Source organism: Carassius gibelio, chromosome B11 (assembly GCF_023724105.1).
Source record: "Carassius gibelio isolate Cgi1373 ecotype wild population from Czech Republic chromosome B11, carGib1.2-hapl.c, whole genome shotgun sequence".
Classification (NCBI taxonomy): domain Eukaryota; kingdom Metazoa; phylum Chordata; class Actinopteri; order Cypriniformes; family Cyprinidae; genus Carassius; species Carassius gibelio.
In genome coordinates this window covers 23571164-23588979 of record NC_068406.1, presented here as the reverse complement: position 1 = coordinate 23588979, position 17816 = coordinate 23571164, and the positions used below count along the sequence as shown (strand labels likewise).

The 17816-nt window shown below is 33.5% G+C and overlaps 1 protein-coding gene across 4 annotated transcripts in view; it reads left to right on the top strand.

Moving 5' to 3' along the window:
- The window catches only part of LOC127968344 (echinoderm microtubule-associated protein-like 6), a 63696-nt gene that overhangs the window by 29028 nt on the left and 16852 nt on the right, over positions 1-17816 (top strand). For 3 of the 4 annotated variants that reach the window (XM_052569494.1, XM_052569493.1, XM_052569492.1), the window contains 20 exons: positions 1131-1258; positions 3074-3215; positions 3290-3442; positions 4506-4637; positions 4864-4952; positions 5044-5211; positions 5731-5932; positions 6004-6130; positions 6717-6795; positions 6887-7016; positions 7946-8044; positions 8278-8298; positions 10646-10819; positions 11984-12192; positions 13217-13374; positions 14053-14167; positions 14250-14438; positions 16230-16402; positions 16487-16649; positions 17654-17757. In XM_052569494.1, coding sequence (XP_052425454.1) covers positions 1131-1258; positions 3074-3215; positions 3290-3442; positions 4506-4637; positions 4864-4952; positions 5044-5211; positions 5731-5932; positions 6004-6130; positions 6717-6795; positions 6887-7016; positions 7946-8044; positions 8278-8298; positions 10646-10819; positions 11984-12192; positions 13217-13374; positions 14053-14167; positions 14250-14438; positions 16230-16402; positions 16487-16649; positions 17654-17757 — 2755 coding nt within the window. The remainder of the gene's footprint in view (positions 1-1130; positions 1259-3073; positions 3216-3289; positions 3443-4505; positions 4638-4863; positions 4953-5043; positions 5212-5730; positions 5933-6003; positions 6131-6716; positions 6796-6886; positions 7017-7945; positions 8045-8277; positions 8299-10645; positions 10820-11983; positions 12193-13216; positions 13375-14052; positions 14168-14249; positions 14439-16229; positions 16403-16486; positions 16650-17653; positions 17758-17816) is intronic. The other variant, XM_052569495.1, reaches the window with a different exon arrangement.

Sequence of the window (17816 nt, the reverse complement as noted above, 5' to 3'; positions counted from 1 at the left end):
TTGTTTTTGTTGTGTTAGTTAGAAGTTTTTTTTTGTTATTTTTTAACCGAGTGAAAATAACCCTACTGCAGTTTGATTGAGAAACAATGAAAAAACATGATTTCGGAGAATGTTTAAAAACTGAGAAATGCAAATTAACTTTTCATTTATTAATTAATATTTTGTATTGTGAGGGGATTTCATGGAAATCAACCTCCAAAAAAATGTACCTTTTATTTCTATATAAAAATAATATGTAAATATAAATATTAGGAAAATTATTATATTCATTATTGCAGTGCTTTTTTAATGAAATGTGTTTACTACAGTTTGTTTCAATAATATTTTTTATTTAATGTTATATTTTGAGATTTATTGGTACTTGAAAATATTTAACTCTAAAAAATATTATTTCTATAAAAATAATAATAATATGGAAAATACATATTAGAAAAAAAACAATGTCATTTTTAATTACTGCGTTATTTTTATAATGAATGTACTGTATTTTGTGTCAATCATATTTATTATTTAATAGTTTGTATTTAATAGTAGAAGACAGCTCTAAAACATCTGATTTCTATAAAAAATACAATACAAATATTGATAAAATAATACATATTATTTTCAATTAATACAGTGTTTCATTTTGTTTTATGAAATTAATATACTACTTTTTTTGTAATATTTATTATTTAATATTTTGATGGGATCTGATGGTACTACACATTTGACACTATTTGTTTCTATATGAAATGCAAATATTAGAAAACTATTAGTTTTCAATAAATTCATGGTTTGTTAAATTAAATTATCATGAGATAGACAATATTTACTACTAAATTATATGCGATTTCTATATAAAATAATACAAATGTTAGAAAATGATGCATATTATTATCATTAATACAGGAGGATCTGTATAAGCATCTGTTGGGAGATTTTAATGTATATTCAGACAACATGAAGAGCTACTTCATCATGGCAGATTTGTAGTTTGTAAAAAATAAATTCACTTCTTTCTATGGTGGTAATTTTTGTCAAAAGTCACCAAAATTTCTTTCCGTAATGATGTAGTAAAAATGACCAAACTTACAAATGACAGATCTAGAGAGGGTTACGCTTGTATAATAGAACTCATTGTTGTCTAGGCCTTCTGTTAGAGGACAACCCGTCCATCAGAGCGATCACGCTGGGACACGGACACATTCTGGTCGGCACCAAAAACGGAGAGATCCTGGAGATCGACAAGAGCGGCCCCATGACTTTACTCGTACAGGTGCGTGTCACGCTTTAAATATACAGCTGCAAATCCAGATGCAGAATAAGAAAACTACACAAAAAAACAGTAGGGATGTAACGAGTCGATTCGATTCACGATTCTTGACGCATATGCAGGTAGCCAGATTGACAACACCGACAGGAACGAACAGACTTGACGATGAATGGAATGAAATACACAGTGTTTTCTGCCAACTGGCAACCTGTGGTGCCAAAATAAAATTGGATAAATTGCCAGTGGGCGGGTTTCAAAAACCAAAACAGAAACGACATTCCGGCCCGGAATACACGTTTACAAAGGAGAATAACTGACTGTAGCATTGTTTTTCAGATAAACAAGTATGTTAACTAACCATGTTTCTTAAATATCTGCAAACATATTAATGTACTTTTATGCTTTAGTATAGTCAAAATCTTACATACAGCACCTTTAAAGAATAGCAGAGTCCACACAGCTAGTACGTATAACGATAGAGGCACAGAGACACAATATCGTTGGAATCCTTTTCAGAAGTAATTTTTCCCGCTGATTAATGATACAAACATTGACAGCCAATCAGAATCAATCCTGCTCTAATGAGTTGGAGAATTTAAAGCGGCAGTGATTAGAATAACAGACAAAATCATCTGCTGGTGTGGACGCTTATATTGTTATCTTTATAGCTGTCGTACTTAGTGTGAACGGGGCTCAAAGCATTGGCTTTGCTTTTTCCTATTTAAAATTCGAGGCAACCACTGGATTTTAATCATGATCCAATCAAAGATACAGCATACATGCAACATGAATCGTTTTTTAATCTAAATTAGACTGTATCATTTCTACATTTGAAGTGAAAAACAGAATGGTCTGACTTTAGTTTTGTGAAACTATACTACAAATCTGAACAAAACAGCAGACGAGCTGAATGAGACGAAGATTCGCAGCAGTTGGCGCTTATGAACAGCAACGATGGAGCGTTTCCTGGGTTACCGCTGTAAACAAAGCAGAGCTTCGCTAACGAACAGCGACGGTGAAGCGTTTCTTGGTTTACCGCTGTAATAAAAGCAGAGCTTCGCTAACGAACAGCGACGGTGAAGCGTTTCCTGGGTTACCGCTGTAAACAAAGCAGAGCTTCGCTAACGAACAGCGACGGTGAAGCGTTTCCTGGGTTACCGCTGTAAACAAAGCAGAGCTTCGCTAACGAACAGCGACGGTGAAGCGTTTCCTGGGTTACCGCTGTAAACAAAACAGAGCTTCGCTAACGAACAGCGAAGGTGAAGCGTTTCCTGGGTTACCGCTGTAAACAAAGCAGAGCTTCGCTAACGAACAGCGACGGTGAAGCGTTTCCTGGGTTACCGCTGTAAACAAAGCAGAGCTTCGCTAACGAACTGCGACGGTGAAGCGTTTCCTGGGTTACCGCTGTAAACAAAGCAGAGCTTCGCTAACGAACAGCGACGGTGAAGCGTTTCCTGGGTTACCGCTGTAAACAAAGCAGAGCTTCGCTAACGAACAGCGACGGTGAAGCGTTTCCTGGGTTACCGCTGTAAACAAAGCAGAGCTTCGCTAACGAACAGCGACGGTGAAGCGTTTCCTGGGTTACCGCTGTAAACAACTCAAAGTCGGGCTTAAGGACACTACTTTAATATGCATTGTTCAGAGGCAAGATGAAAAGAAAATATCCCAGTTTGTTGAGCGTCTCAGCCGATTTGAATTGTCACATTTTTTTATCTATTTTAAACTGGCTCGCAGTTCATCGTTACATCCCTTCAAACCAGATTAGATGGTCAGGCAGGTCAACTAGATGAACTGTGTGTTGTGTTTGATTTGTTTTAGGGTCATATGGAGGGGGAAGTCTGGGGCCTCGCTGCACATCCGCTGCTGCCCATCTGTGCCACTGTGAGTGATGACAAAACGCTGCGCATCTGGGAGCTTTCAGCCAACCATCGCATGGTGGCCGTCCGGAAACTTAAGAAAGGTTTGTGGTTCACTAACCTCCTTCCACATTTGGAAGATCTCATATAACAGTTTGTTGTATGTGTGTGTTTGTAGGTGGTCGATGCTGTGCCTTCTCACCAGACGGAAAAGCCTTAGCAGTGGGTCTGAACGACGGCAGCTTCCTGGTGGTGAATGCAGACACACTGGAGGACATGGTGACCTTTCATCACAGGAAGGAGATCATCTCTGACATCAGGTTCTCTCAAGGTAGCCGTCTGGCATGGCTAGCAGTTTTAGATATTAAAATAAGCTGATGATATATATTTTACTTTAAAATACAAATTCCCATTAGAAATATGTGCATGCAACATCATGTATTACAGTAAACCTGGGACGTTTTTCATTATGCAATGATAAAAAGACCTCATGTAGTTTTGTATCTCCAGAGATGAGTTTATCTCAAAAGCTTTGACCCACAAATTTGCTCTGCTGCCAAGTTAGTGAAATAAAATAAGTTATTCCATAATAAAATAAAATTAGTTTCTGTGTGAGTAAATCAAAAACATCCAACAACCCTGGAATGGTTACATGATGTCAAGACATTTATTTTCATCAGAGATGTTTTTCTATATATATATATATATATATATATATATATATATATATATATATATATATATATATATATATATATATATATATATATATATATATATATATATATATATATATATATATATATATATATATATATATATATATGTGTGTGTGTATATATATATTTATATATATATATATATATATATATATATATATATATATATATATATTTATATATATATATATATATATATATATAGATATATATATATATAGATATATATATATATAGATATATAGATATAGATATATAGATATAGATATAGATATATATATATATAAAAAACTAACTTGATCATATTTGGAGATATGCATGTATAAAAGATCATATGGTCTTATGTACATGTGTGAAATCAATTAATTGCATTCAAAATTAAAGTTTGCATATTATTTGTGTGTATATTTTTATATTAATACACACATATACACGTGTATATGTTTAAGAAACATATGCAATATGTATTTGTTTATATAAGATGGAAATATTTCTTAAAAACATATGTGTGTATACAATATTCTTATAAAATATGACTTACCTTTTATACATACCTGTAATGAAATTGATTAGTTTATAATTATATATATAATATATATATAATTCAAAAATTATGTAAAACGTTAATGAAACAAGTAATGTATAATTAATTTGTTTTATTTGTTTTTATTGAAGATGCTGGAAAATACCTCGCCGTGGCCTCCCACGACTCATTTGTGGACATTTATAACGTTCTGAGCAGTAAGCGGGTGGGAATCTGTAAAGGAGCGTCCAGCTGTATCACACATGTGGACTGGGACGTCCGCGGTAATCCAGACATACACTAAACACATATATTTATTCATGCATGCTAATAATATGCATGCTAATGTGATGAATCAGTCACACTAAACAGTTTTTGGAATGGAGAAATCTGTCTGGCCAGCTGATTTTATTCGGAAATAGCGTCTTTTTTATACTGACAGATAAAGATTTTGCATATTATCTATTGGCATTACTATAGGTTATATATGAACCGTGTGTATTAATGCAGGAAAACTGCTTCAAGTCAACACTGGTGCCAAAGAGCAGCTATTTTTTGAAGCTCCACGTGGAAGACGACAAACTATCAGCAGTTCAGAGGTCAAAAAAAAAAAACACACACACAAAGGCATATATACATCACCAAACCCTGGCATGATCACCGTGTAACTGTGTGTTTGTGTGTGTCCAGTTTGAGAAGATGGAATGGGCCACATGGACGTCAGTGCTGGGTCCCACCTGTGAAGGCATCTGGCCGACGCTCAGCTTCGTCAACGCCTCTTCACTTACCAAAGACAGGAAGCTGCTGGCCACCGGAGACGACTTCGGCTTCGTCAAGCTCTTCAGCTTCCCCTGCAAGGTCTGACTGCACCTCATATATTCACATACACTACTGCTTCAGAAAGAAGTCTCCTCTGATCTCCTTCGGTTTCGAAAATACTGTAAAAACAGTGAAATATTACTAGTATTCAAAATAGTCGTTTCCTATTTGAATGTATAGTAAAATTAATTTATTTCTGACATAAAGCTGTATTTCCAGCATCATTCCTCCAGTCTTCGGTGTCACGTGATCTTCAGAAATCATGAAAATATGATGATTTACTTGTTATCATCAATGTTGAAAACTGCTTCTGTTTTCTTTGATTTTTTTGATGAATAGAAATTTTGAAAGAACAGCATTTCTTATAGTTATATTTTTATCAATTATTATATTTCTTTATAATAAATGATATTTTTTCTTTTAAAAATGACAAAAACCTTTCTAATTGATTCCTCATTGCTGAATAGAAATGAATAAAAATAATAAAGCTATTGTACAAGTGTTTTTGTTTTATGCATTAAGTAGAATGTCCTTGATGTGTTTTAAAATTCCATACAGGGTCAGTTTGCCAAGTTTAAAAAGTATGTGGCTCACAGTGCCAATGTGACGAGCGTACGATGGTCCAATGACGACGCGATGTTGCTGTCAGTGGGCGGAGCCGACACCGCCCTCATGATCTGGGCGAGAGAGGGGATTGGTCCACGCGAGAGCAAAGCTGTAGACAGCGAGGAATCAGACGACGACGCCGAGGAGGATGGGGGTAATGTTAATGTATTTAATTTGACATTTTTAATATGTGGACTTTTATTTAACTTACGTTTGTGTGTTTAGGTTACGACAGTGACGTCGCTCGGGAAAAGAACATGGATTACACGACGAAGATCTACGCTGTCAGTATCAGACAGATGACAGGCGTGAAACCACACCAACAACAGAAGGAGATCCCAGTGGATGAACGGTAATAAACACAACTCAAGTTCATGACTGTAACAGATCGATTTCCTTTTTTGTACGTTTTTCGTCTAAGTGTAGTTTGAAATCATAAGATACTTTTATTATTATAAATGCTTTATGTTTATTATTATTATTAAAAGATTTTACTAGTTTTCTGAAAAAATATATCAAATTTAAATGTTTACGCTTAAAACAAGAAAAATAAGCGATCAAAATAAACACACATAAATGTATAAATAAAAAAATAAAATAAAAAAAAAGTTTTAATCATATACTTAACACTTAATTTTGATGAAAATTAGGCACAAGTTGCAAAACGTAATTTTATTTTTAGTATTTTAGTTTTCCATTACAAATATTGAAAAATTTAATCAAGATATTACGTTTTTTTTGCCCTTTGAACTGCAGTAAGTTGATTTTGCTGACCCCACTGGTAGACATTGGTTCTTGTTTTAAGCCAAAACATTTAGTTTTTATACGTTTATCAGAAAACAAGTCTTGATATCTTACCTTATTTTGCATCTCAAGGAAACACATCTTGATTTGAGGATGTTTAGATATTTTTTGATGTCATTTTTGGCTTCCTGCAGGCCTCCAGTGAGTCGAGCCGCACCGTTACCTGACAAACTGGTGAAGAACAACATCACAAAGAAGAAGAAAACCGTGGAGGTCAGTCGGTCATAGGCTCATGAAGGTAGTCCTGTCTTCATTATTGTCAGTGTGTGTGTGTGTGTGTGTTGATGCCTGTGTGTGTCTGCAGGAACTGTCTCTGGATCACGTGTTTGGCTACAGGGGCTTTGATTGTCGAAACAACCTTCACTACCTCAATGATGGAGCAGACATCATCTTCCACACAGCCGCCGCTGCTGTTATTCAGAACCTCTCTGCTGGTACAGTCCTGAGCTGACCTCTGACCTCTGACCTCTGGCTTAGTGTCGCAACATGCAGGAAAAACACAATTAGATGTACAGTCTGACTGTATGCATGGGCTGAGTTTGTGGGCGTGTCTTCTGAGACTAATGTGAGTCCAGATGTTGCTGACCTCTACAGGCTGCAGAGGGAACTGCACATCTATTCTTTTTTTTCTGAAATTCAGCTAAAAGTAACTACAGTATTTGAAAACTATTATTAAAAGGTGCACATTATTAATGTAAAAAAATAAAATAATTTAAAATAAAATAATGTATGTTCTACGGTATTTGTTAAATTTTACGTATATAGTTAGAATATACAAATTTTATAATAAAACTTATTTTATTCAGCAAGGATGCATCAAATTGATCAAAAGTGACAGTAATGAAATTTATAATGTTGCGAAATATTTCTATTTCAAATCTGTTCTTTTTAACTTTCTATTCATCAAAAAATCCTGAAAAATAAAATTTATCAGTTTTTCCTCAAAACTATGAAGCAGCACAACTGTTTTCGGCACTGATAATAATCAGAAATCAGCATATTTGCATGATTTCTGAAGATCATGTGACACTGAAGACTGGAGGAATGATGCTGAAAATACAGCGGAGCATCACAGAAATAAATTACATTTTACTGTACATCCACATAGAAAACAGCTCTTTTAAATTGTAATAATATTTCACATTATAACTGATTTTACTGTATTTTTAATCAAATAAATACAGCCATTGTGAGCAGAATACACTTCTTTTAAAAAGCTTACTTTTACTGATCCAAATCTTAAAGATAAGTCAATTTCCTGCTGTGTACTAAGATATTATTGCAGTGTGTCTTTCTGTGAATATGAGTTGATGAGAGCTGCATGCGTGCTGTAGTTGTAGATGAATGTGTTTGTGGTTTGCAGGAACTCAGAGCTTTTATCTGGAGCACACGGATGACATCCTCTGTCTGACTGTCAATCAACATCCCAAATATCTCAACATCATCGCCACCGGTCAGATCGGTGAGTGTGTCAATGAACAAACTCATCTCAACACACATTTCCTAATGCAAACCCATGTAATTTTCACCATTTGAGTCATTTTCATTTGCACGCGTTGACTTTTGCGTTGCTTCTTTCAGCTGCACTGCTTGTTTTTGTGTTAATAAGTTGAATCTCTCACGTAATTCTGCTTTGGCTTCTCTCATTTTTGTTCATCACTGTCTCATGCTCTCATCCAACACAACACCACACAGGCGACATCACCGATCTTCCAGGTAGGACAGCAGAGCCATCTCACTTCAGTTTGACTCACTCACCTTCTGTGTTTGACTCCAGAAATTCAGGACATATTTCAGCGATCCAAACTAGAACTAAAGCATGCATTTTTTTTCTCCAAATCAATGATTTGGGTTCAATGCAACTCAAAGACTTCAGTATTCAGTTTGCAATGTTGACATGACATTTTGCGTAATTCTGTAACACTTTACAAGTTACATGCATGGATATAAACATGCATCTACATGCAAATAAACCAGTTAACATGGTAAAGCACTATATGATGTTCACACATTAATTTAGAAGCATAAACTAAATAGGAATAACTTGCATACTAATATATGCAAATATAATATCAACGCACTAATCAAATAATAAACATATAATATATTTTAATATAACATAATAATATAAATTTAATAATAACAAACTAAAATAATGCAGTTTACATAACCATCAAAGAATCTGATTCTAAACGGATTTGTGAAGTAATGATGCTGAAATTCAGCTTTGATCACAGGAAGAAACTACATTATAATACTATAATATATTCACATATAAACAGCTGTTTTATATTGTAAAAAGTATTTCACAGTATTACTGTTTTTGTTTTATTTTTTTAATCAGAGGAGACTTATTTTATGAGTATTTTAAAAGAAAATTTATTTTATGAACATGAAAAAAAGTTTAAATAAATGAATGAAAATATTACATCTTTGCGCATAATAAATTAAATAAATACTTGAACAAAAAGACAAATTACCGAATTTTTTTATTAATTTAATTTATTCATTTTTACTTGTATGAATTAATTCATGCATTTATCTATATTTAGTGAATTTCATTTTTCATTTACTTATCCAGCTTTTTATGTTTTTATGCATTTATTTGTTTATTTATCTAATCATTTATTGTTGCATTTATTGTAAATTTGTTTGTTCAAAATGTCATTAAAAATCCTCATTATTTTTGCGCCAGAAAAATTCAGCTCTGTTTAATTTTTTTTTTTCAAAACTAAAGTTTAAATTAATTTATTTGGTTCTCACAAACTCTGAATATTTCTTTAGTGAATCCATCTTTAACATCAGGTTTGATGGAATAGCATCTGTCCGTGGTTCACGAGGGATGCCACAGATTTCAGATCAAGCAATCCTCTCATTTCCCTTGTGTTTTGTGTCCTGTTTCAGTAAAGACCACCGCTCATGTTTGAATGAAGCATCATGCAGCAGATTGGCTTGTTCCCTCCATCAGCACTAAAATATATATCTAATACTGAATATTGTCATGTGGAAAATGTCCTTATGACACTATAATTTTCCTACATTAGAATGTACAACTATATAGTTTTCAAATTAGAGTAGCTTTTCCAGCAACAGTCTATTTCTTTCAAACCATACTGAAGATTTAATTCAATGCTGCTTTTTAGCACAATGTTTTCAACTCATTTGTTTATGCATTTATACGGTTATTTATTTGCATTTATTTATGCATTTTTCTATGCATGTAGTGTATTCATGAATTTATCTATACATTTATTTTTGCATTTTTATTTAGTTTTTTGTATGCAGTTATTTATATGCATTATTAATGCATTTATTATTATTTATTCATTTAAGCTTGCATGCATTTATCTTTGCATTTAGTGCTTTTATTTTTGCAGTTATTTATTATGCATTTATTTATGAATTTCTGCCTTTATAAATGCATTTTTCTATACATTTAGTGCATTGATTAAAGTTATTTAAATGCAATTTTTATGCTTTTATTTATGTTTATGAATTTATTAATACATTTATTCTTGTATGCATTTATTCATGCATTTGTCTGCATTTATATTTACATGTATTTATGCAGTTATTCATATGCATCTATTTATGTATGCATGTTTTCAGGCATTCACTGTATTTATGCACTGATCTATGCATTTAATGAATTTATTTTTGTGTTCATTTTTATGCATTTATCTATGCATTTGTCTGTTTAAAAAAAAATCATTAAAATTTCCAGAATAATGTGCCAGGAAAATACATCTCTGCTTAATAGGTTGTAGAATCCCCCTTTAAATGTAGTTAACTGTTTGATGTTAGTAGTTAGTAGTTTTACAGTTCTACTAAATGCATCTTTACCGCAGTGCAACTATAATGCAGTTTCAAAGTAGCTTCCCGGCACTGTTTATTAATATAAATAACCCACAACATTTGCATAATTCATGTCTTCTAATCCACCTAATGTGGATTTTATGTGTCTTGTGCTGAAAGGAGCAGTTGTGGATCTGTCCTTCGGCTGAGGACTGGCGGTCATATGTGATGTTGGTCTCTGTGTGTGTGTGTGTGTGTGTGTGTGTAGGCCTGGCTCCATCTATTCACGTGTGGGATGCCATGAGCAAACAGACGCTGTCAGTGCTGCGCTGCTCTCACGCCAAAGGTCTCGGATACGTCAACTTCAGCGCCACGGGAAAACTGCTGCTGTCTGTGGGAGTGGATCCGGAGCACACCATCACTGTGTGGAGATGGCAGGAAGGTGTGTGAAACCAGTGGGTTTAACTGAATATAGTCTTAAAGTAGCACTCCATCTGAAAAAAGGTTTAACATTAGCTAGTCTGATGATGATCAAACATTCTCAAATATCATTAAAACTTTCCATCACATGCAGTTTGTTCAAAATTAAAATATATATATGTACGTATTACCTTTAATGCACTTTACATACAAACCTTACATGAAGAAAAAATATATATTTATGAAGAGAAATCTCACAAATCAGATTTTTTTATAAATTTTTGAATTCTGAATTTTTTTATTCTGAATTTACATTTCAGAATTTTTACTTTTTTTCTCTGAATTTTGAGTTTGCAGCTCACGTTTCTGTTTTTTCTTTCTGCACTAGAATAAAAAAAAGTTAAAAGCTCAGAATTGCATATTTCTGACTAAAACCAAACAAAAACATATTTGTTACTAGAAATTTAAAAAGCTAACAAAAATAAAATAAAATATTAAATAAAATAATTTGCTTTGACATTATGCATTAAATTAGTTAGGCCACTAAAATAACAAGCTAAAACTGAAACGAATAAAAAACCTACGTATTAATGATATGATGAAAATTATGAAAACATGCAACAAAATTACTAAAACTTTAAAAGTGCAGTGAAAAAGTTAAATGAAAAAAAAATCTACAGATAAAAATTATAATGGTATCTTAATGATACTAAAATAACACTGGTAATGACAATAATTATTTTATTAAAAAATACTTACAAAATGGCAATAGTGAGTTAATATCTTGTAATTCAGTCTTTTTCTCTCAAAAAAGCTATAAACTCAGAATTGTTGAAAATTGAAAAAAAAAAGTTTTTCTGAGAAAACAAATATTGAACTGCAATAACAATTTTTACGTTTTGGTCGGATATGGATAAAACACTTTCTACAAAACTATATATATATATATATATATATATATATATATATATATATATATATAATGACAATTAAATTGACCTTTTTTTAACGTTTTTTCATTCCATGTTGGAAATAAGCTCCCATTGTCAAAAGAAAAGCTGCTATGAAATGCTGATCTTGTTGTGAGAGCCTGATGTGTTTGATGCTAACAGACACTGTTTCTGGACTCAGTAAGAAGCAGGTATTGGAGTGATTGGTTGTGAATGTCTTCTTCATGTGACCTCAGGCTCTAGGGTCTGCAGTAAGGGCGGTCACAGCGACCGGATCTTCGTGGTGGAGTTCAGGCCGGACTCGGACACTCAGTTTGTGTCGGTGGGGATCAAACACATCAAGTTCTGGACGCTGGTGGGAGGCTCTCTGCTCTATAAGAAGGGAGTGATCGGAGCGGTGGAGGACGGACGCATGCAGACCATGCTCTCTGTGGCCTTTGGAGCCGTGAGTCTTTCTCATCTAGGATTAGTTCGCTGGTTTTTATCCAGAATGGATTTGCAGTGCACTGATTACAGGAAGTGCTCCCATGGTGCTTTCTGCGGTTAACTGTGTTCCTTATTATAGATACTATATCATTGTAGTTTGATTCAAGTTTAGTCTTTTTGTTGTGTGTTGTTGTCGTTTTTTAATTATTATAATTTTTTATGCCTGTAGAGTTTCTATGAATTTCAACAAATTGTTACATTATTTCAATATGAGAAATGTTGTCTTATCAACTAGCTGAAATTGTTTTTTTATTATTTTATTTCAGTTAATGATTATTGTTTTATGTTTATTGTATGTTTATAAGTAGCAAGGATGGATTTTTATGGTATTAATTTTAGTTTACTCTTATAAATAGAGATACATATTCAGGATTTATATTTATTTATATTTATTTATATATATATATATATATATATATACACAGTTTTAAATGTTTCTTGTGAAAAAACCTAATATAAAATCTGTTTCATCTATAGTAATATATATATATTATTTCATAAACTGTAATATAGTGTATTTTATATATATATATATATATATATATAAAAAAAAATATATATATATATATGTGTAAACAAAAACTTTTATTTTGGATGTGATTAATCGTGATTAATCATTTGTCACCTATCTATATATATATATATATATATATATATATATATATATATATATATATATATATATATATATATATATATATATATATATATATATATACAAAAATATAGAAACATTTAACTAAATTGAGCTTAATAAAGAGACTATTATCTTTTATACAGCACAAACTGAATTTGTTATATAATACATTTTACTAAATTAATGTAATTAAAGAGTTATTTCCTGTTTTATAAATGTGAAGCTTCTTTGAAACAATCTGTATTATGTAAAGCACTATATATAAATAAGCATAAGACTACTGTATGTTAAATCTCATGCATGTCTGTGCATATGAAATGATTTTGTCATGTGTTTTGTCTGGCAGAATAACCTGACGTTCACGGGGGCCATAAACGGTGATGTGTACGTGTGGCGAGAGCATTTCCTGGTGCGTGTGGTGGCTAAAGCTCATACAGGACCAGTGTTCACCATGTACACCACGCTCAGAGACGGACTCATCGTGACCGGAGGCAAAGAGAGACCGTGAGTCCAGCTCCACAACACACACACACACACACACACACACGTGCTGACATCTCAGTCTCATGTGCTTTTTAAACATTATTTGCAGCAACATTGTTTTGACCGTAAAGGCAAAAATTCTTACACCTTGAATAAAAGTTAAAGGGTTTGTTAATGTTTTTGAAAGATGTCTCTTCTGCTCACCAGGGCTGCATTTATTTGATTATAAATACAGTAAAAAAAATTAAATATTATTACTATTTATAAGAATTGTTTTCTGTATGAATATCTTTTTAAACTGTAATTTATTCCTGTGATGTGCATCTATATTTCCAGCATCATTACTCTACTCTTCAGTGTCACATGATCTTCAGAAATCAACCGTGATTTTTATTTTAAGTTCATTTACATTTAATGTAATTTTAGTTTTCAGGAGTGTTTGATGAATAGATATTCAAAAGAACAGCATTAATTTGAAATATAACAATATTAATATCTTAAATGACACTTTTGATCAATTGCATGCATTTTAAATAAAATGCATTCAATTGCATTTCCAAATGCATTGAATGCATAAAATGTTAATTTCTTAAAAACATACCATGGTACCATGTTGTACAGTAAGTGTATATATTTTAAGGGAATATTTTACTAAATTGAACATGAGCATAATGTCATTGCTTCATTATGTATGTGCAGGACTAAAGAGGGCGGTGCTGTGAAACTGTGGGATCAGGAAATGAAGAGATGCAGAGCGTTTCAGCTGGAGACAGGACTTCCTGTGGAGACGGTCAGATCTGTGTGCAGAGGAAAGGTCAGTCATGCTCATGAGCACACATTTCAAGTGTACGTTTACTTGAAAGACAGTAGTAAGATGTTTGTTCGTTGGATGGCAGGGAAAGATCTTGGTGGGAACGAAGGATGGTGAGATCATCGAGGTGGGAGAGAAGAACGCCGCCTCCAACACAATGATAAACGGACACACACAGGGGCGCATCTGGGGTCTGGCCACACACCCATCCAAAGACGTCTTCATTTCCGCCAGCGATGATGGAACCATCCGCATCTGGGACCTGGCCGATAAGGTGAGGGATTGTGGGTAGTGATGTCGTCACACTATGGCTCAAGAGTTTAGGGTCAATAAGGCGATAAAACTAGTATTTTTATTCTGCAAGGAAATGTTTAAAAAGTGACAGTAAGGACATTTGTAATGTTGCAAAAAAAAATTTTTTTAAATAAACTTTTTGTACATCAGAGAATGCTAAAACTTAAAATATATCGGAGTTTCCACAAAAATGTGAATCAAGGCAACTGTTTTCAACATTGATAATAATCAGAAATGTTTCTTGAGCAGCAAGTCAACACGTTCAGCAGCAGCTCTTAAAGTCATAGCAGCCGAGCACAGGCAGCTTAATGTGTTTATTATCATGGGTTTATCTGAAGATAGTTTTCACTTAAAATTAGAAGTTTGTTGTCTAATAAATGTTCAAATTGATAGTCCTCAATTATTCTGTAATGTTGAATGGCTAGCCAATGGTTAAATGTTATGAAAAAAAGAAAACATTTCTAGAGACATCAGTAGTATTGGTATCAGTGATACCAGTCATAAAAAAAATGCAATTAAATAAATATAAAAAATACTATCTTTGTTGTTTCTACATTCATTTGAAGATTGAATGTGAAATTATTGCAATATAAAAGTATATTTTAATAACTTGTCTGGCGTTAATCATGATTAATTTCAGAAAAAAAATTATTCGTTTTTTTTTTTTTATCGATTGACTGCACTATTGAAATATTACAGAAGTCAACTGTTATGAAAAATATTTAAATTATATATGAATAAATATTTCCCATTTATTATTTTTCAGGACCATTTAAACATTTCAAAGCATGATTGGTTTGTTGGTTGATGGGAACCTGATTGATTGATTGATTGGGTACCTGGTTGGTTGTTTGATTGATTGATGGGTACCCGGGCTGTGTTCATCCCCGACAAAACGCTGCACGTTTTTTAAACAGAAACGGTGATGCGTTGAACACACTGTTCTGATGACGCAAGAGTTGCAACTATGGCAGCTGAGAAGGCCATTCTTTGTGTTTCTTACCTAATTCAGGCTAAAACACATCTATTAAGCCTCACATACTGACTTTATTTGTAGTTCATACGGTTTTAATACCCTGTATTTTCCTTCTCATTTTTAGGAAAAGCACTTAATTACCATTGTTTATTTCTATACCAAATGTCATACACTTGCAATGAAGCTAAAAATATAAACAACTACATCATTATGATGATATCCTATATTCTTACAATAAAACTTACGACAAACATGTCTTCTAATATCCTCAGTTGTTGCGTATACCGAGCTGCAACGAACACATTTGTACATTATTTTCCTTGAAGCCATTGTGCGAGTTCACGTTAATACCGCGTGCTTTATAAACATGTTGCTGCTGATTGGACTGCAGTTCTGACACACCCACCAAACAGGAGAAAACACATCTCAAACCCCGTTGCACACCGGTGCACGCTGTTTCCAGGAAACATGACGTTCAACACGGAAACCGTAGCAAAACGTTTTGTTTGGTTGGTTGATTGATGGGTACCTGGTTGGTTGTTTAGTTGGTTGATTGATGGGTACCTGGTTGGTTGTTTGGTTGGTTGATTGATTAATGGGTACCTGGTTGGTTGGTTGATTGATTTATTGTTTTGTTGGTTGATTGGTTGGTGTGTTTTCACATACCAAGTGCCAAAATCTTCTCCATGTTTTGTAACATTCTGAAGTAAAAAATACTTGAAAACTGAAATGTAAGATTTTCAGATAAAAAATGACCAAAGAGCACCAGAGGGTTGATCATTTTTTGTGTTCCAGAAACTTCTGAACAAAGTGAGTTTGGGTCATCCGGCGAAGTGCACAGCGTACAGTCCCAACGGTGAGATGGTGTCCATCGGGATGGAGAATGGAGAGTTCATCGTGCTGCTGGTGAATTCACTGAGCGTATGGGCCAAGAAGAGAGACCGCAGCGTGGCCATCCAGGACATTCGGTCAGAAGAGACTCTGCATGACAAATACACAACAGAACACATGATGATGAAAGCATGCATTCTCAAGCTGTGTATCTCCCGCAGGTTCAGCTCTGATAACCGGCTGCTGGCCGTTGGCTCGGTGGACTGCGCTGTCGATTTCTATGATCTGACTCTGGGGCCGTCTCTCAACCGGATTGGATACTGCAAAGATATTCCTGGATTTGTGATCCAGCTGGACTTCTCTGCTGACAGCAAATACATCGAGGTACAATCATTCAGAAAACAATAGAGCACAGGTATAGCCAAAAACACATTGTATGGGTCAAAATGTAAATATCGTGTTCCATGAATATACTTTGTAAATTTCCTTCAGAAAATATATCAAAACTTCAGTTTTGCTGAGTAATATGCATTGCTAAGATCTTAATGTTGGACAAATTTAAAGGTGATTTTTCTCAGTATTTAGATTCATATTCTAGATTTTCAAAAACTGTCCAGTCCTAACAAACCATCAATGGAAAGCTTATTTATTCAGCTTTAAGATTTTTAATTTGACATTTAAGACTGGTTTTGTGGTCCAGGGATCACAAATGATCAGAAATAGTTTTTTTTTTTTTTTGGATCACATACAAAGTAGAGATGTAATGCGACAAAATATTTCTTAATGCACACAAATTACTTTTTATTTTGCTGAAATAAAGGGTGTTGCATGGAGTTTGAGTCAAAAAAAATATTTAGTTTAAAAACATTTATGTGTAAAATTTAAACAGTTTTGTGACACTGGAGATTTTTTTTGTTTACAGTGTACAATAGAACAATAAAAAATGAACATATACTTGGCACTAAGTCTATGTCAAGTGACCTTTATATGACACACAATTCAAATTAGATTCACAATAATAAAAAAGTAAACCAACAGCATTAATGTAGCACAATTTTTTTATTTTTTTTTTAAATATCAACATTTATGTAAACATATTTACCACCTTTGTTTTTGGCCACTTTTTCTATCACATTTGAAGAAAAATTTTGTCTTTTTTGTAGCCAAATATTTTTTTAAACATTCCTGTTTGTCTACTACAAACTCTTTAATTTCACATTTTAAATGGTGGATAGAAAATCAGTCTAGGTTGATATTTATTCCATTCACATTTGCAAATGTATTTTCTTGCCCCTGAAATACATTTTGGTATATGAAGGATGAAACTAAATATGATTTTCATGTAGTCTGTGTAAGTAACACTGCTATGATTGAAACGTTATGTGCAGGTCTCTACAGGTTCATACAAGCGTCAGGTTCATGAGGTTCCCAGCGGGAAGATCGTCACAGAACAAGCCCTGATTGACCGCATCACCTGGGCGACCTGGACCAGGTGAGGACACAGATTAGTGCAGTAAACGCTCCTCAGAAATGACCACAGTGTCCTGTAAT